General features: G+C 59.7%; 1 protein-coding gene across 1 annotated transcript in view; it reads right to left on the bottom strand.

The window, feature by feature from the left end:
• Positions 1-18952, bottom strand: part of ITPR3 (inositol 1,4,5-trisphosphate receptor type 3) — a 75962-nt gene that overhangs the window by 30192 nt on the left and 26818 nt on the right. The window contains exons 3-18 of the mRNA XM_066278140.1: positions 14475-14596; positions 12294-12380; positions 11579-11737; positions 10905-11003; positions 10520-10603; positions 8219-8365; positions 7847-7942; positions 7230-7280; positions 6896-7038; positions 5884-5983; positions 5625-5785; positions 4893-5034; positions 3526-3687; positions 2083-2255; positions 1436-1555; positions 865-1047 (exon numbers count right to left, since the gene is read on the bottom strand). Of these exons, the coding sequence (XP_066134237.1) occupies positions 865-1047; positions 1436-1555; positions 2083-2255; positions 3526-3687; positions 4893-5034; positions 5625-5785; positions 5884-5983; positions 6896-7038; positions 7230-7280; positions 7847-7942; positions 8219-8365; positions 10520-10603; positions 10905-11003; positions 11579-11737; positions 12294-12380; positions 14475-14596 (2029 nt within the window). The remainder of the gene's footprint in view (positions 1-864; positions 1048-1435; positions 1556-2082; positions 2256-3525; positions 3688-4892; positions 5035-5624; positions 5786-5883; positions 5984-6895; positions 7039-7229; positions 7281-7846; positions 7943-8218; positions 8366-10519; positions 10604-10904; positions 11004-11578; positions 11738-12293; positions 12381-14474; positions 14597-18952) is intronic.

Here is an 18952-nt window from a genome sequence, read left to right as displayed (position 1 = left end):
GTCAAGACTGAGTCTTAGATGGATGTAACAGAGGGAATCTGGTCATTTTTTAAAAATAAAACATCGTTCAGACTTAAATAAAACGGAAATAATGTAAGTTATTTATTCTTTCTCTGCGGACTGGTACCAAATGGCCCACAGAACAGTACCGGTCCGCGGCCCGGGGGTTGGGGACCACTGACCTGGAACACTGAGGTCGCTGGTTCAAAACCCCGGGCTTGCCTGGTCGAGGCACATACGAGAAGCCGCTACTTACAGCAAGTTGATGCTTCCTGCTCCTCTGTACCCTTTCTCTCTCCTTTCTTTAAAAATCAATACAGTCTTTTTATTAAAAAAATCATTAAGTAAAATAAAAATTAAAAATAAATAACAGCCTGACCAGGCGGCGGCACAGTGGATAGAGACTCAGACTGGGACTCAGAGGACCCAGGTTCGAAACCCCCGAGGTCACCGGCTTGAGCGCGGGCTCATCTGGTTTGAGCAACGGGTCACTTGGTCTGCTGGAGCCCCACGGTCAAGGCACATATGAGAAAGCAATCAATGAACAACTAAGGTGCCACAACGGAGAATTGATGCTTCTCATCTCTCTCCTGTCTGTACCTATCTGTCCCTCTCTCTGTCCCTCTCTCTGTCTCTGTTACAAACAAATAAATAATAAAACGTGTGTGTGGAGGCGAGTCTGGGTTTCGTTCACCCCTGACCCTGAGCTGAGTCGGGCTCCCTGGCCATCCTGCTGTGTGTGTGTGGGGGGGGGGGGTGGAGGCAGGAGCCCCCGCACCCTGCGGCTGGGGGCGCACCCGCTCGGCGGAGGCCTCCTGAGAAGGCCCCGGGCACAGGAGCAGGCCGCGGGTCAGGGCAGGGCACCTGTAGTAGCTAAGCACGTTCTCGTCGTGGGCATTGCCGGCCCGCGCCTCCTGGGCCAGCTGCCTCACGCTCTTCTCGTGGTGCTCGTTGTTCTTGTCGGTCCAGGTGAGCCACACCTCCTCCTCGGAGTACTCGATGGTCAGGTACTCGTGGGCCTGGGCCATCTCCTTCACCGGCCGAAGCCTGGAGACCAAGGCCACCGTCACAGGGAGCGGGGCCGGGGCAGGACTCCACGCCCAGAGCCCTGCCCGAGGAGGGGGCCCTGCCACACTGTCCTCCCTTCCCGGAGAGCCAGTCGGGCCACCGCGCTGCCTCCTGTGGGGACCCACCTCCAGCCAAGGACCCCAAACAAGCTTCTCGAGGGCAGGGGCCTTGGCTACTTCTCCTGTGCCCCCTCACCCTCCCACCAGTACCAGCACAGAGCTGGGAACAGCACGGGTACTGGGTACATGTCTGCGAAGAGGCCCAAGCTCAGAGGCAGCTGGGGGAGCCAGGCAGGATGCAGGCCTGAGCGCGGGACCCTGGGCACGAGGGGGCGGGGGTGGGGGGTGGGGACATCACGCCTGCTCACTCAGTCTGGATGAGAATGTCACTGTTCTTGGGGTCCAGCACACACTTGCAGATGAGCTCCTGCGTGACGGGGATGGCAATGTGGTTGGACACACAGAGGTCGGAGAGGTAGTCCAGGAACCTGGGGTGGTGACAGCGAGGGTTTGGGGAAGGGGCTCAGAGGCTTGCCCCGAGGACGAAGCCCACCCTCCTCTTCCACAGCCGGCTGCACAAAGCTTGGAGATGGGCTGCCAGGGACAGCCCCTGGCAGCCTGGGGCTGGGGCAGGGTCGGTGGGACCCAAGGGGTCGGGATAAAGAAGGCATTCAAAATATTCAACCACTGGAGGAGGGTCTGAGGGCCTGGGGCTGCCCCAGACGACACCCTCTTATAGCAGAGGGAGGCCAGATTTGGGAGGGGCCCTAGGGGGAGGCGCTGAATAGGTCAAGGTCTCAGGAACGGGACCGTTTCCCAACAGAGGCAGAATTATGTCAGAATTTTAACCACCAGCAGAGGCCGGCCGGGGTGGAGAGAGGAGGGATGTGTGCGCGGGGCGGGGTGGAGAGAGGAGGGGTGCGTGCGCGGGGCGGGGTGGAGAGAGGAGGGGTGCGTGCGCGGGGCGGGGTGGAGAGAGGAGGGGCGCGTGCGCGGGCGGCGTGGCGCGGCCCACCTGGGCTCCCGGTTCCGGCGCACCAGGCTGACAAAGGTCTCCACCTCCGTCTTGGTGATGTGCTTCTCCAGGAGCTTGCGGTTGTTGTGCAGCAAGGCGGTGATGGTGTCCTCGGCCAGGATGTCGTAGCCGATCTGGGACTGCATCATCCCAAACTGCTTGGCGATGTGCTCCTGCGGGACAGGCAGGCTGGGGTCACGGGCGCGGCTGGGCTCCGGACGCTGCCCCGGCCCTGAGACAGGGCCCGACACGGGCAGGGAACCCCAACCCTACAAAGCTGAGGGTCCAGGACAGGAAGCGTGCACTGGGCAGGGGAAGGGGCTAGACAGCAGTGGTCCCCAACCTCCGGGCCGTGGACCGGTACCAGTCTGTGGGCCATTTGGTACCAGTCTGCAGAGAAAGAATAAGTAACTTACATTATTTCTGTTTTATTTATATTTAAGTCTAAACGATGTTTTATTTTTAAAAGGCGAAAGATTTATGCGATCTGAAGAGAAACCACAGTATATGTTTTATTTTTTAAAAATGACCAGATTCCCTCTGTTACATCCGTCTAAGACTCACTCTTGACGCTTGTCTCGGTCACGTGATACATTTATCCGTCCCACCCTAAAGGCCGGTCCGTGAAAATATTTTCTGACATTAAACCGGTCCATGGCCCAAAAAAGGTTGGGGACCACTGCTATACAGTATAGTTATTTGGTGCATGGTCTGTCTCCCCACCAGAGTGTCTGTTCGACAGGACCAGCTACATAATTTGTGGGGCCTGGTGCTAAATGAAACGGCAGGACCCTTGTTTAAAAATTAAGAATTTAGAGTGTCGACCTGGCGTGTGGAGGTCCTGGGTTCAATTCCCAATAAGGGCACACAGGAGAAGCAACCATCTGCTTCTCTGCCCCTCCCCCTTCCCTCTTGTCCTCCCGCAGCCATGGCTCGATTGGTTTGAGCACATCGGCCCCAGGTGCTGAGAATGGCTCTGAGGAGCCTGTGTGGCAGGTGCGAAAAATAGCTCGGTTGCGAGCATGGCCCCAGATGGGCAAGGCATCGGCCCCAGACAGGGATCACCGGGTGGATCCCAGTCAGGGCACATGAGGGAGTCTGTCTCCCTGTCTGACTTCTTCTCACTTGGAAAAGAAGAAAAAAAATTTTCAGCATTTCAAGACAGCAGCAGAGCATTAAATCCAGCACAAGGCTCTCCTGAGTACAGGGCCAGGTGACACGCCCATGAAGCCAGCCCTAGGGTTTGCTTCCCTGTCCTATCCCCCCGGCCTACAACAATGCCTGGCATTCAGTGTGTGCCTCAGTAAGCATCTGCTGAATGAACAGAAGTGCCAGTGAGGGAGTGAGCCCAGCAAGCCAGCAAGTGGGGGGAGGGGGCGGCCGCGGGTGCCTTGGGGCAGGTGGGCGGGGCTCGGGCGGGGCGGGGCAGGGCACGGCAGGCACCTGGTTCTTGCGGTAGTCCTCCTGGGAATGTCGCAGCACCCGGTAGCAGAGGCGGAACATGTGCTGGTAAGGGGCATTCTTCTGGTCGGACAGCTCCTCCAGCCGCACCAGGGGGCCCTCACCCCCCTTGTCGCGGAAGGGAGCCTTCAGAATGCCAAAGATCTGGGGGGGCAGGGAGAGTGAGTAAGGGATCCCTCACACCTGTCTTCACCCATAATTATCCCAGAAACCCTAAGGCCCAAACGGACCCTGCCCCCCCAAAGCCAGCCCACACGCACCCGCAGCTGAGTCTAAGCTGGACTGCAACCCCAGCCCACCCACCACCCGCCCCAGTGCCAGCCCTCACTCCCTGCTCCTGGCCTCAGCCCACCCCTCACCAACAAGTATTCTAACCCCATTTGGGATCCTGGGCCTGGCTCAGCGGCAGGGGAGGAGTCAAGGGGTCCGAGACTAAGGGAAAAGGCAGGCCAGGCCAGTGCGGCCAGAGTTCAAAAGATAAGACACAAGCCTAGCTTGTGTTTTGGGGTTTTTTTAATGTAATATACTTATAAAAATTTTTTAAAGGCGGGGTTTGGGTGGGGAATGGAAAACTGTTCTAGAACAGAGACCAAAGAAACAGAACAGAATGGAGTAAGAAATCCTGGACTGGTTGGATCCTGGTTCAAAAAAAAACCAAAAATGAAACAAAAAAAATAAAAACAAGCTTTAAAAAGGCATTTTGGGAAAGGAAGAGAAATTTGGTATGAACTGGGTATTAGTGCTGATTTTCTTCCGTGTGATAACAATACCGTGTCCTCACTCTAAGGAGGTGCATGCTGGACACTTTCGGGTGACGTGCACCGATTTCGAATCACACATGCACAGGGGACGGTCGCTCGGACGCAGCTGCACGCAGCCCAGCGGGCAGAGGGTGACAGGTGGATTCGGGCAGTGTGTGCCCGGTGTCCACTGCACTATCCTTCCAATACTTTCTATTTGAAAACTTTTGTAAAAAAAATTTAGCAGAAAAACAAATTTTTTAAGCATAAGTTCTGGACCCAAAATCCTGAGTTCAAGTCCTAACCCGGCTGCTTCCGAGATATAGACTCCAACCCATGTGCCTCAGTCTCTTCACGGGTAAAATGGGATAATAACAGGGCTTCCTCTGGGTTGAGAGGATCGCATGAGCCAAGGCACGCAGGACACCTCAGGCAGGGCCCGGCACACGGTCAATGCTCGATAAATACTCTTCATTAAAAGGGAGACTGCGGCTTGCTCACTGGGGCCGGGAGAAGGCGAACTCGTGTTACAAGGCACCCCGCTCCCCGGGGCCTGCGCCACGGGCCCCACACACGCCCGGTCGCCCCACACACGCCCGGTCGCCCCACCTGCTTGAGGATGTTCTGCTCCCGCATCAGTTTCTGCCGCTCCCGATTGGGCTTGCTGACCATGATGTCCAGGACGTTCTGCCCGTTGTTGGGAACATCGCTGACAAAGAACACCAGGTCCTCCAGCAGCTGGATGACAAACCTTCACAGAAGGACAGGAGAGATGACAGGTGTGAGGTGCCGACCCCGGGAAAGCTCCCAGGACCCACCACCCTCTGATGGCGCTCCACGCCTCACCTCCGTGGGCAGCCAGCCCTTCCCCCAAACACTGCTACAGAGCACAAAGCCCCCATCGCTGACCTCCAACGTCCCTCCCCAGCTTCACCCGGACCTGCTCTCAAAACACACCCCTCACCCCACCCCACCCCACCCCGGAGTCTGAAGTGCCTTCCAGACTAAGAGTCTCAGTACACGTCAATCTGAAAAGGAACAACAGGGCACAAGGCGGGCTGTTTGGTGCAACGGGGCTTTGCATTCCCGTTCCTACTAGCGGGGTGACCTTGAACAAGTCTCTTAACCTCGCTGAACCTCTGCCCCGTAGTGACGGCTCGGTCACAGGGTTAGTTCTGGGAGTCCAGGAGCAGTGAGGCAGGGACCAGTCCTCACCTCCGTCTCCCCCACCACAGCCCAGCCTGCCCGGCTTCTGCTTTGTGACTGCTTTGTTCATGAAAGGCAGACCCCCGGAGGACAGGCCTCTCGGGCAGATCTCCGAAGCCCCGCCCTGCGGCCCACCTGCGGTCATTCTGGCTGATGAAGCCCTCGTTCAGTTTCTCCACGGCGCTGGCCAGCATGGAGCTGGCATCATTGGCGAAGTCCAGATCTCGGATCTCGGACACAGGAACCGAGACGATGGCAAACGCCTCCTTGTCCTCCTTGGTGGGGCAGGTGCCCAGCTGCAGGGACAGAGGTCAGCACGAGTAGTCAGGGACGAACTTGGGCCCCAGCCCCGCTTTCACCCTCGCCCACCCTGCAGCCCCAGACAGGCCCGCACCATGAGCCGGATGGGCCGCTCCTCCTCGATGTCAATGGGCACGTTGGTGCTCTGGATCCACGTGTTGGTGCAGAGGTGCCGCAGCCGGACATACGAGTTCCTGAAAGGCAGGGCGCGGCGTGTACCATGGAGCCCGTCCCAGCAGCCCGTCAGCCTCCAGGGGCTTCACACGCCCCCTGGCCCCACGCCCAGCAGCCATGGGACAGGGGTGTGAAGCCAGAGAGGACTGCGTCGCTCACACCCCCAAGCCCAAAGCTCTCCAGCAGCCAACTGTAAACTTGGGGCCAAAATTCATTTGGACAAATGAGGGTGTCTAGACCAGTGGTTTTCAACAACCTCTTCATACAACATCAGGGTGGTTCACTCATGCGCAAACCGGCACAAAATGTCTGGCAGACCAGCACGGGTCCACAGACCGGCAATTTAAAGCCACTGGTCTAGACTATTTATCCCATTTTGTGTCAACTCGCATGAGTTTCGCAGCAGAAAAACTCATGTCTTTGATTATGAAATAGAATTACTTTTCTGAAATAAGAAGCCATCAGAATCTCTAAACGCACCTGGCCCCAAACATTTCAAGTAAGTGACAAATGCACTCTGTCCTCCCATCAGCTCTGGCGATGGGCAGGCTTGATATTCCCACCCGACAGGGCCTGGTGACTGAGCAATCTGCCTGAGGTCACAGGCTAACACCTGGTTGACACCAGGGGGGTTCCTGATGTTACTGATGTCCTAGAATCCCAGGGCTGGGGCGCCTTACAAGTCAGCGAGCCCAGCCCCCCGCCCAGTGCACCCCGGACAAACGACGACGCCCGGCCTGTGTCTGAGCGCCCGGGCCCCCGAGCCAGCGCTGATACAGGACACGAGAGAAGGCCTTCTGTCACGCAGCACCCAGGGCCGGGCACGGGGCAAGCGTTCAGTGGCGGTTAGCTGCCTACACGTGCCAGAGCTCAATCCCCACAGGGAGGAAGGTCATGCAGGTGCCCAGGCCGAAGGCGCACGGGGTACCCACCGGGGCACGAAGGAGTCCGTCTTCTGCAGCGTGGTGGGGTCCAGCTCGAAGAGCGAGGCGATGTCGTTGCCGTGGGGCACGGCCACAAGGCGGTACTTGATCTTCTCCCCAGCGTTGCGGCGACCTACTCGGCCCTGTGCACCCTGAGGTGAAGACCCCGACTCAGGGAGGGACCACCCCCTCCTCTCAGGGCCCCTACAACCACCAGCATCCACCTGAGAGGGTTTCTCCTGCCGGCCGCCTCCCAGGGTCTCACGGCGGCCCCGCCCCGGCCCAACCCGGACCGGCGCACTGTCACCCCTCCCCGGGCCCAGAGCCTGACTCGCGTCCTCACCACGCCCGTGGCCTTGGGTTCGGAGGTCTCCCCTTTGTAGCTGGGATTCTCCTAGGAAAGATAAATGGGACGAGAAAGCTCTCAGACACCACACTACACCCACATGACCCCCACCCCAAGACAAAGTCCACCTCTGGCCCTCCCAGGGGTGCCCACCCCAGCCCCAAGCCCACGTGACTCCTGGAGGAGTCACCCAGGAGAGTCCCCCAGGCCCTGCCCTTCATGGCCTCTCTCCATAGACCCACAGATGCACACGCACACAAACACACACACACACACACACACAGATGCCTCAGTATACACAGGACTGTGCATTATGGGCCGCCACGGACGTGGAAGTTCCACGAGGGCTGGGAGTTTTTCCTCACGGCTGCCTCCCAGTGCCTAGAACAGCTCCTGGCCCAGAGTAGGGGCGCAGGAATACCCATCAGGCTTGTTTACAGTTGTGCATGTATTTGATAACATCTGTTCAACACACGCGTGAGCGCAGATAAGCCAGAGCCCACGGACACATGTCTGCGTGCAGACGTGCACTCGGCACACACGCTCACGCATGCCCACGAGCACACACACCTGAGCTGCCAGGAGGCCGCCTGCCGCCCCACTCACCCACTCACCTCGGCAGCCAGGTAGTTGCCTGTGGCCAGGTGCTTGAAGCGGTACAGGCCGTTCCAGTGGCCAGCCCCTCCACGGCAGGGGTCATGGTGGACCACCTGGGGGGGATGGGGAGGTAAGACAGGAGCAAGGCCATCCAGGGGGTAGTGCTCAAAGGGGGAAGCTTGGATGGAGGGGCACTGAGGCCTGGAGAGCTCTGGGTAGGTGACTCCTGGACCGCCCCTGGCCCCGCCCACTGGCCCTGCCCATTGGCCCCGCAGGGGATTCCGTGAAGCCGGGGATGACCTCCAGCTCCCCCCCACCTGTGCCCCACCCCTGCAGTGATGGAGGAAAAGGTCAGGGTGCAGCCCAGAGCTGGAGAGCAGGGCTCTGACCTCCACCTCCCAGAGGGCGTTGGAGCTGGTGGCCGAGGTGGCGGACTGGCGCAGCGTGGTGCGCAGGAACACCTGCAGCTTGCCCTTGTACTCGTCACACGTCAGGAACTTCTCCTGCTCCGCGTGGAACAACCGCACCACGTCCCCCTGCGGACGGCAGGTGCGGGCTCAGGAGGGGCCCGGACCCTCCCAGGGCCGGGGCCACCCGCCTCAGACACAGGCACGCCTGGCTGGGCCCCACTTGCCCCTTCCAGAGCCAGTAAGCAGAAGACAGCCATGATCCTCGGCCAGATCCCTAATCCGGAACCCCCAGACAGCATGGCCGACACCCACTCCCCGAGGACCGGCCCTCCCAGCCTTCCAGTGTCCAAACCTGCCTTTGATCCCCTCTCTCCCCAATCTGTCCCTCTAGAAACCCCATCTGAGCTCTACAGGCCAATCCCAAATCTCTCCTCCACAAAGGCAGGCGGGATCCCCCCTCCCCGGCCTGGCTCTTCCTGCCTGACTATGGGGTACATCTGCCCATGTCCTTTGCTCCCTGCTGGACCGAAGCGGCTGGACTGGAGGGACCGTGGCCTATCCATCTGCACAGCTTTGGACACTGAGAACCAAGTGGGGGGTCCTGACTCTGCTCTAAGCTGTGTGACCTTGGATAAGTCCCTTAACATCCGAGCCTCAGTCTCCTCTTCTGTAAAATAGGAACACTGTGCCCTCTGGTCAGAAATCATGAGGACTGCGGTTTGTGTGATGAAGTGACACTCCTCTTACCACATTCCAACTCCTGTGTGAGCCCCTGCCATGACCCTCCCCCCCTCATCCATTACACAGGTGCACAAACTCGAGCACAGAGAAGGCAAGTGTCCTGCCAGTGGGCACACAGCTCGTGACGAATGGGACATCGACCTGTGCCCTCATCTCCTTCCTGCCAGGGCACGGCCACCCCTCGGACTATCATTACTAACAGCATTTTGGGTCTTCCCTACACGGCGCTGGACACAAAGTTCCCAGCCACCATCTGCGGGGTGAACGCATGAGTGGGCAAACAAAGGAATGAATGAATACACACAGACCAGGTCAGTTACTAAGGCAGAGCCTAGTGCCTTCTGCACCCGGGCAGGGCAGGGGGACAGCAAACAACGGGGTGGGCTCTGTCAGCTCAAGTCTCACTTCCAAGTTGCCTGGAATCAAACGTCGGTGCCAGGAAGATTCACCGAAACCACTCTGGGCAGCACCTCGGGGTTCAGCCCAGTGATGGTTCCTTTTCTAAGTGCTGTATGGATTTGGAACTGGAATGTGTTTAATCAGGGAAGGCTGCTGAAAGGAGGTGGCACATGGGTTGAGCCTTGATCAAAATGTGGATGATGTGCAGGCTTAAGGGAGAGATGGGCACAGAGCAGGGGTGGGTAGAAAACAGCCTGGGAGGTGGGGGGGAGGGGGAGGGGGAGGGGGCCCCAGGGGGCAGGGAACTGTGACCGAGCAGCCTGACTGGGGGAGGAAGGAGAAGGGGGCACTGAGGGCTGTGAGCAGGGTCGCGGGCAGTGAACACAGGGCGGCCTCCTGAGGTGGCTGCTGAGGGCTTCTCACCTGTCTCTTTACGGGTATCACGGGCAGGGGTACCTTGATTCCCCTGGCTGAAGAGCCCACCTCCCCGCCACCCGCAAACCTGCCCCTCCAGCCTACCCCTCCACATACGGCCTGTACCCCAGGAGGCTGGTTTTGCCCCTTACAACCCCTGAGGAGCCTCGGAAGCCTCCTGTCTCCCCCTCCCCAGGCCTGGTTTTCGGGGTTTGTCCACCCTCGGCTCTGGCCCCTCCCAAAGTCTTCCCTGCAGTGTTTCCCAGCAGAGTCCCCTCCGCTGGCTCGTCCCCTCCCAGCCGGCCGACCCCTCACTTTCCACCGCCCACACCAGCCAGTCTACAACCCGTGCCCAGGCCTGACTCACCAGCCTCACGTCCTTGCCCAAGAGGGCAGAGGGGAGGGCAGGGGCCTGGCCCAGATCCGCGGGCAGGCGTGAGGGAGGGGACAGAGTGCCCACAGGGTCTGGCCCACCCCAGTGTGGGGGGTGGGGACCCCAGTCCTCAGGGAAAGTGCAAATTGAGGCCAGCAGGGGTTGGAGAGGGTGGAGAGAGGGACGTCTAGGCGGGGCTGGTAGGCAGGCCCCTGCGGTGGGGGGGGGGCGCAGAGCCGTTCCGTGGGCACGAGTGAGGGTCAGACGCTGGGCTCGGGGCAGGAGGAGGGCCGCGGGGTGGGGGGCTGGCCAGCCGCAGACAGGACAGCAGTGGCAGGACTCCCCCTCCTTACCCCTTTCAACACCTCGTCCAGGTGGTCTCGGAACTGCATGAACAGGTTGATCTTCCAGCTGGTGTTACAGTTCACAGAGTTGACCTGGGGGGAGGGGCAGAGAGACCCATGATGCCAGGCGGACCCCCAGCCATTGGGGAGTTAGCCAGCACAGAGGGCCCCGGGAGGGGTGAGAGGAGGAGGCCCAGCCTGGCCCAGCCCCCACTAGAGCACAGGAGGGGGTATGTCCTCCCAGCAGGGGCCCTCAGACACTAGCCCAGCCGCCCTGGGACCGCCAACCTGTAGGGTGGAGAATGGCAGCATGCTGGGACACAGGTGAGGAGGGGGTTCTGTGCCCTTGGAGCTCGCCCCTCCCCTGCAGGGCCGGGCCCACCACCCCACTCACCTCCTTGCAGCCCACGTTGTCGCTGAGCTCGTAATTGCTGGCATGCAGAGGCTGCCCAGCGTTGACGGGATTCAGTATCACCTTGTCCCCCACGACCACCTATGGGGACAGGCAGTGGGGCAGGGTGAGGATGGGAAGGGCCAGGCCTCTCAGCCTCTCTGGTGTCAGTCTGCCAAAAAAATGGACATGAGTCCTGGCCCAGGTTGGCTCAGTGGTAGAGCGTCAGCCCAGAGTGTGGAAGTCCCAGATTGTATTCCCAGTCAGGGGACACAGGAGAAGTGACCATCTCTTTCTCCACCTTTCCTCTTCTTCCTTCTCTCTCTATCTCTCTTCCTCTCCCATAGCTATGGCTCAGTTGGAATAAGTTGGCCCTGGGCACTGAGGATGGCTCCATAGCCTCACCTCAGGTGCTAAAAATAGCTTGGTTGCTGAGCAACAGAGCAATGGCACCAGATGGCAAAGCATCGCTCCCTAGTGGGCTTTCTAGGTGGATCTTGGTGGGGGCACATGCAGGAGTCTGTCTCTTTGCCTCCCTGCTTCTCACTTAAAAAAAAAAAGAAAAGAAAGAAATGGACATCCAGTCCCCCCAATGAAGACCCTACAGAAGTCCCTCTGGAGCTGTGGCCTGCACCCCCCAGCAGCCCCCACCCCAGCCAGAGCAGCCCCCTCCTTACATTGTCCCCGTTGCTCCGCAGCTTCCAGAAGGGCTGGATGAAGAGCCAGGAGCCCTCGTTGCCCGTGGCGTCCAGCGTCACCCGCATGGCGTTCTTCTCCAGCAGGGCCGGCAGCCGCTTGTTCACTGTCAGGTACTTGTTGCTCTTCATGTGCAGGAGCTGGGGGCAGGCAGGGCGTGGTGAGGGGACCCCTGGTGGATGCACCCAGGGTCAGACGCCCCAGACACAGACACACAGACTGAGACAAACAGACACACCCCCGGTGGGCACGAGTGAGCACAGAAATATCTAGAAGTCAGCCCTGTTTCTAAACACCTGACATGTGTCATCACACGTAGCCATACAACAGTCCGGAGTGGAGTTCTCTCACGGGCCTGGTTTTACAGATTAGGGGACAGAGGCACGGAGAAGTTAAGGAACCTGCCCAAGTCACTCACGGGAGGCCACGGTCTGAACCCCAGAGCACGCTGGTGCTGGTGGCCACCGAGCGGGGAGCACGCCCTCGGACACGCTGCTCAGCCCGCGCACAGAAACAGACGTGCAGTCACAGAGCTGGTCCTGGCACGGCACGTGTGCACCCCTCGCCCAGCCGGGGTCTCACCTGGATCACACTGCCCGCGGGTCTCACCTGGATCACACTGCCCCAGGGGGGTCTCACCTGGATCACACTGCCCGCGGGTCTCACCTGGATCACACTGCCCCAGGGGGGTCTCACCTGGATCACACTGCCGTACTTGACGATGTCCCCGTGCACCTTCTTGTTCTCCGTGTCGTTCTGCTTCTGCTCCATCTGGGCCGCGTGCTGCACAGACGGACACACACCAGGTGGGCACGCGCACACAGCCCCTGACCCTGCACCTGCAGGGACCCTCACAGGCCCTGCAGGCCGTTTCCTCCCGATGGAGAGGGGCTGGGGCTCCGAGTGTGAGGGCTCAGCCCCAGATCACACAGCCCGCAGCCCAGGGACCTACCTCACCTCCCTCTGGAGAGGACCTGTCAGCCAGCCCTCAAGCCCCCTAGGCCCCCGACAACCCTGGCAGACTCCTACACTGAGCTTCACTACCTACCCTCAGCTCTCCAGACTCCTGATGCCCCAACACAGGCTACTGCCTCCGCCTCCTCCTCTTCCTGCTCCTCCTCCTCCTCCACCCCACTCCTCTGTGACCCTCCCTCCCCAACCTGTGTGTGCTCCCAGCCCACTGCCTCCAGGGAGCCTTCCCTGATTGGCCATATCCAACTCTGTTGGACCCAACGCTGATGGCCTCGAGGAGTTGATTGCACCCCACTAAGGACACCTGTGTAGGCACTTCTGTCGCGTCAGACGGAAAGCTGCCTGAGGCTAGGCTCTGTCTCCATCAGATCCGGGGTTCCCGGAGGCAGGGGCTCCATCTCCTGCATCAGACCGGCTCTCCCTGAGAGCACTGTCCCCTCTAACCCTTTCTTCCCTCCATCCCATCACCCACGTCTCATGACGGAGGCCTCACGTGAGCCTCGCTGTGCCCACGTGACTTTCCACGGATCCACAGTGTGTGGCTGCGTGACACATGGCTCTGGGCATGTGTCAGTGCACATGTGACGCCCCGCACCCAGGCCAGATCCCCAGTTCGGCCTCAGCCTGTGTTGGCAGTAGGGAGGAAGCCGACGACAGCCCCCAGCTCAGGGAGAGAGACGGGGGTGTTTACAACGGCGCTCAGGCAGCCACCCCTGCCCCCTCTCCAGCCCAGTTCACAGCTGTGGGGCGGGGCCACCCTTCCGCCACCTCGTACCCACTCCTCTGGGCAAGGGACACAGGGAAGCGAGGTCTGCATGGGCGTGGAGGCATCAGGGCCAGAGAACGGGTTTCAGAAGCGGGCTGCAAAGCTGCGGACCCAGATGGAGCCTCCTCTCTTCTCCATGGGGCCTGGGCTCTGGGCCCTGAACTCTGTCCAGAGAGGACTGCCCAGGATGTGAGCTGGGCCGCCACCCCGAGAGGCCCACAAGCGACCACCAGGCCCTTGCCCCGTGCACTGTCCATGGGTCCAAGGACCCCAAGTCGGGTCAGAGGCCCGGGCACCACCCAGGCCTTCTGCACCCTCACACAAAGACCACGAACAGCCCAGTCCCCTCTCAGGGCCCCAGGCCCCAGCCCTATAAAACAAGGGGAGAAGGTAAGACCAGTTCTCAAATCAGGTTTGCTGGATCCATGGGGACCCCGTGTCCAGCCGTGTGGGTCGTGCAGTGCCATGGTGTCCTGCTAAGGGGCCGGGCGGGAGCCGGACTGAGCCCGCCTTCCACTCGCTGAGCCCTGTGCCAAGGGCTCAGCGGAAGGGGCACCTTCCTCTAAGTGGCACTAAGAGGTCCTGGGACGAGCGGGTCACTGGGAGACACTACTCCCCCCACGTCACCCCACTCACAGCAGCGAGCACCTTGCTCTTGCATAGTGGGGTTTTTTTGTTTGCTTTTTTGTGGCAGAGACAGAGAGAGCCAGAGAGAGGGACAGATAGGGACAGACAGGCAGGAAAGGAGAGAGATGAGAAGCACCAATTCTTCATTGTGGCACCTTAGTTGTTCATTGATTGCTTTCTCATACGTGCCTTGACCGGGGGGCTACAGCAGACCGGGTGACCTCTTGCTTGCTCGAACCAGCGACCTTGGGCTCAAGCTGGTGAGCTTTGCTCAAACCAGATGAGCTTGCGCTCAAGCTGGTGACCTCAGGGACTCAAACCTGGGTCATCAGCATCCCAGTCCGACGCTCTATCCACTGCGCCACCGCCTGGTCAGGAGCATAGTGGGGTTTTAAAAACCAGTGGGCTCCGCCTCTGGGCCCGTCAGCTCTGTTGAGCAGGGGCCCTGTGTGGCCCGGGGCCCTGCAGCACACAGCCCTGGCGCGCACCCAGGGGCACACCTGCACACTCACCTGCAACTTCTGCAACAGCACCACGTCGGCGATCTTCTCCTTGTCCTGCTTGGTCTGCTTGGCCTTCCAGTACTGCTTCTGCGCCGAGTAGCGGTTCATGGGGCACACCTTGAAGAGGCAGTCTGTGGCGGGGGGGGGAGAATGGCTCATGTGGGGCTCAGGGCCCCCCCACCTCGTGGGAACCCCCAGCCTGCAGCCCCGCCCTCAGATCCCGCCCCGACTCCCCTCCCTGTGGACCCCGAGAACTCGGAGCATCCGGATCGAGTGGAATGGAGAGTCCCAGAGGCAGGCTGGAGGGGAGGGCAGGGTCTCAGCTGGGAGGTGGACACGTGCCCTCCGCCCCACGGGAGGTTTATAGAGACTCTCGGGCCCCCGCCCCTTTGCCTTGTCTGTGCCCAGCTTTGGCGGACACTGCCGGCACACAGCTCACACCTGCAGCCTTCTCCGGCCCACTGCCATCCTCCAGCGCCCTCCTGAGCGGCAGCCCATGCCAATGGCTGACGCAGGCCCGTAACAGCCTAGCCTCCGGGAGACTGGCTGTGCGCCGGTCACTCCCAGCCTCCGGGAGACTGGCTGTGCGCCGGTCACTCCCAGCCTCCGGGAGACTGGCTGTGCGCCGGTCACTCCCAGCCTCCGGGAGACTGGCTGTGCGCCGGTCACTCCCAGCCTCCGGGAGACTGGCTGTGCGCCGGTCACTCCCAGCCTCCGGGAGACTGGCTGTGCGCCGGTCACTCCCAGCCTCCGGGAGACTGACTGTGCGCCGGTCACTCCCAGCCTCCTGGAGACTGGCTGTGCGCCGGTCACTCCCAGCCTCCGGGAGACTGACTGTGCGCCGGTCACTCCCAGCCTCCTGGAGACTGGCTGTGCGCCGGTCACTCCCAGCCTCCTGGAGACTGGCTGTGCGCCGGTCACTCCCAGCCTCCGGGAGACTGACTGTGCGCCGGTCACTCCCAGCGGGATCAGCCTGGGGCTCCTCTTCCCCGACACCACCCCCTTGCTCTGCTCTCCCCTGCCCTGTGTGAGCAAGGCTCCCCCACTCCCCTGAGACCTCTCTCCCCTCTCGGTAATTCTCCCTACCGTCTTAGGGAACTCAACCTAAGATGGGGCCAACCAAAAGTCCAAGAACAAATTCCCTATTATAATCCTTATTTGGGAAAGGCCACAAAACACTAATAGCCCAAACTCCAGAAAGGGTGTCAGATTTTTCTATTCACCAAAAAGAGGAATGCATTGGAAAATCCTATTCTAAAGTGTGAGGGGAGGGGATGGAGGACTCAGGCACAGGAGGCGGGGCCTGTCTGACTGGTGTGGGCTGTGTGGAGAGGCAATGAGTTCCCCATCACAGGAGGGAATCAAGCCGTGGGCAAGGGGGTGGGCTCACAGTCTCTGAGACCCTCTCATGCTGCCGGGCTGTGCCCCCACGACGGCACAGTGCTCCAGCAGCGTGGAACACAGGAGACAGACGGAGTGGGTGTGCCCGGACCCAGACGGGGCCGCCGGGGGAGCCCTCCCCTTCAGCCCCTCTCATCTGCTCGCTACAAGGAAGGCTGTGCCCCTGTGCTGGTAAAAGCTGGGCATCCGGCCCCTGGGAACTAAAAGCGAAACTGGATTTCCCATCTAGCCCAGCAGCAGGCAGAGGCCCCCTGGTGCCATCGCAAGGAGAAACTGAGTGAGTCAAGGTCCCGAGAAGACAGAACTTCCTTGAAGAGATGGGGAAGTGGCAATTCCATACGCAGATGGAGCTGCCCAGGACTGCCCTGCCGTGCCCAGGCCAGCTTGGCACCACCAGCCCAAGTGGGTATCACTATCAGAAGCATGTATTCAGTTTGTTAGAGAGAATATGTCTTTACAGGGTTCTGCTCAGCCCTCAAGGAGAAGCTGGGGTGTCACCTCCTCCAGGAAGTCCTCCTGCTACTTAGGCTGAGTTGGAACTCCCCGAGTTCCCTCAGGTCCCTGGTCACTACATAGCTCTCACTGCCTTGTTAGAGGCCACTGGCTCCGAGCAGGAGTTGAAGAAGAGGAGCCACACCAGGGGGTGTTTTGGAAACAGGGGCAGGGGTATTTTGATTGTCCCAGTGTTTGAGGTCACAGGTGGCATTTAGAGGGCAGGACAGAGATGCTAGACACCTGAAGCATAAAGACTGTCCAGTGGCCCTGGCCAGTTGGCCCACAGGCCTGGTATGTGAATGTCCCTGGTTCAATTCCCGGTCAGGGTACACAGGAGAAGCGACCATCTGCTTCCCCTCCACACACATCCTTCCTGCAGCCATGGTTCAAAAGAGCAAGTTGGTCCCGGGTGCTGAGGATGACTCTAGGGCCTTGCCTCAGGCACTAAAATAGCTCAGTTGCCGAGCAATAGAGCAACACCTCAGATGGGCAGAACATCAGCCCCAGACGGGGATTGCCAGGTGGATCCCATCAGGCGCATGCAGGAATCTGTCTCTCTACCTCCCTGCCTCTCACTTGATTTAAAAAAAGAAAGAGTTCCTGGCTGGTTGGCTCAGTGGTAGAGCGTCGGCCTGGCGTGCGGGGACCCGGGTTCGATTCCCGGCCAGGGCACACAGGAGAAGCACCCATTTGCTTCTCCACCCCCTCCTCCTTCCTCTCTGTCTCTCTCTTCCCCTCCCGCAGCCAACGCTCCATTGGAGCAAAGATGGCCCGGGCGCTGGGGATGGCTCCTTGGCCTCTGCCCCAGGCACTAGAGTGGCTCTGGTCGCGGCAGAGCGACGCCCAGGATGGGCAGAGCATCGCCCCCTGGTGGGCAGAGCGTCGCCCCCTGGTGGGCGTGCCGGGTGGATCCCGGTTGGGTGCATGCGGGAGTCTGTCTGACTGTCTCTCCCCGTTTCCAGCTTCAGAAAAATACAAAAAAAAAAAAAAAAGAAAGAAAAGACTACCCAGTGTGACACTGGCCACCAATGTCCTGCCTACCCTACACTTGCAGGTGGACAGCTGCGGGCAGCGATCTGGGCCCAGAGGGGCACACAGGAACACAGCGTCGTTTCTGCATGGTTTTAGCAAACACTGAATTTTCCAGGAACACAACTGGAAGACTGCCCTTTGTGCTATTCAAGCTTCACCAGGAGATTTTTGCTGTTTCAGGAAATGCACTGCTCGCGGCCGCACAATGCACCAGATGTCTGCGTTTGGGGCTGCAAGCTCGTCTTTCGGAGGCGAGTTCTGACGGCTTCCTTCAAGGTCCTCGAGCTGGGGCCCAGCCTTTCCACCTAAAACATACACTGCATTTTTTATTTATTAACGTATTTTATTATGGAGAGAGAGACTGTGTTACACACTACTTTCCTTTTATTTCTTTCTCTTTCTTTTTTCTCACACTTAGAGCATGATACTGGCGGCCTCCCCACCTCCCAGCTCACTCAGACCCTGGCCTCTTCCCTCCCCACTTTATAATATATAAATATGGCTATGGATAGATTGTATTAGTTTTGGACCCCACTTGACAGTATGAAAGGGGGCTGGCTCGGCCCTGGCCGGGTGGCTCAGGAAATAAAACGTCGTCCCCGGGCACCAAGATCAAGGGTTCAATCCCTGGTCATGGCCCGTATGAGAAGCAATCAATGAGTGCACAACTAAATGGAACAACTCAGTGGAACAATGAATCAATGCTTCTCTCTCTCTTCCCTTTACCCTCTCCCCCTCTCTCTCTTTCTCTCTCTCTATCTTTCCCCCTTACCCTCTCTCTCTCTCAATCAATGGAAGGGGGGGCTGCTTCTGGGCCCAACAGGCTGCCCGCCCCTAGACCAGGGCTCAGCGACTCTCTCACATGAACGCGTGAATCGAGAACAGCTCTCTCCTGGGTGAGGAGGGGCTGGAATTTAGCTATAAAGGGAGGAAATGGAGGAGGCACGTGGAGCGTGGAGGGGAAGGTAAGGGGAGGCAGAGCGGGCGGGCGGTGAGACACCACAGTCACACATCAGGTCAGACGCCAGCTGTGAGCTGCCCTGGGGCCTGGAGCCGGCGGAGGGCAGCGCGGCCAGCAGCCCACAGGCCTTGGCCATCTGAGCCCCCTTGGTCTTCCCCACAGTCCACCTCCCTCCACCCCCAGTGCAGACAGGCCAGAAGGAGGAGAGAGGTCACCCCACCCGCCTAGGAAATACTACATATTCGGATCCCCATTCCGGGAAATAACGTGGGGGGCCCCGCCCCTGGTACGGGGGCCGGCCTGGGTCTGACGCGGCTGGGCGCTACTCCACTTTGGAACAACCCAACCAGAAAACAGCCCAACAAACGCACTTCTCAACCAGAAGAGGTTACGTTAAGGCTTCGTACAGAACTGAGAGACCGTGAGGAATCATCCAGCCAGAATGGAAGATCAAAAGGAGAACCAGAGAGGCCCGTCCGGATAGCTCGGGATAACCCTAAACACAGAGGGTGCTGGGTCGATCCCTGGTCAGGGCACATACGGGAGCAGATCGATGTTCCAGTTCTCGCTCTCCCACTCTCTCTCTAAAACCAATACC

The sequence above is a fragment of the Saccopteryx bilineata genome, chromosome 1, assembly GCF_036850765.1.
Source record: "Saccopteryx bilineata isolate mSacBil1 chromosome 1, mSacBil1_pri_phased_curated, whole genome shotgun sequence".
In the NCBI taxonomy this organism is placed as follows: Eukaryota; Metazoa; Chordata; class Mammalia; order Chiroptera; family Emballonuridae; genus Saccopteryx; species Saccopteryx bilineata.
The sequence above is the reverse complement of the archived record's forward strand: the minus strand, read 5'-3'. Positions and strand labels throughout refer to the sequence as shown.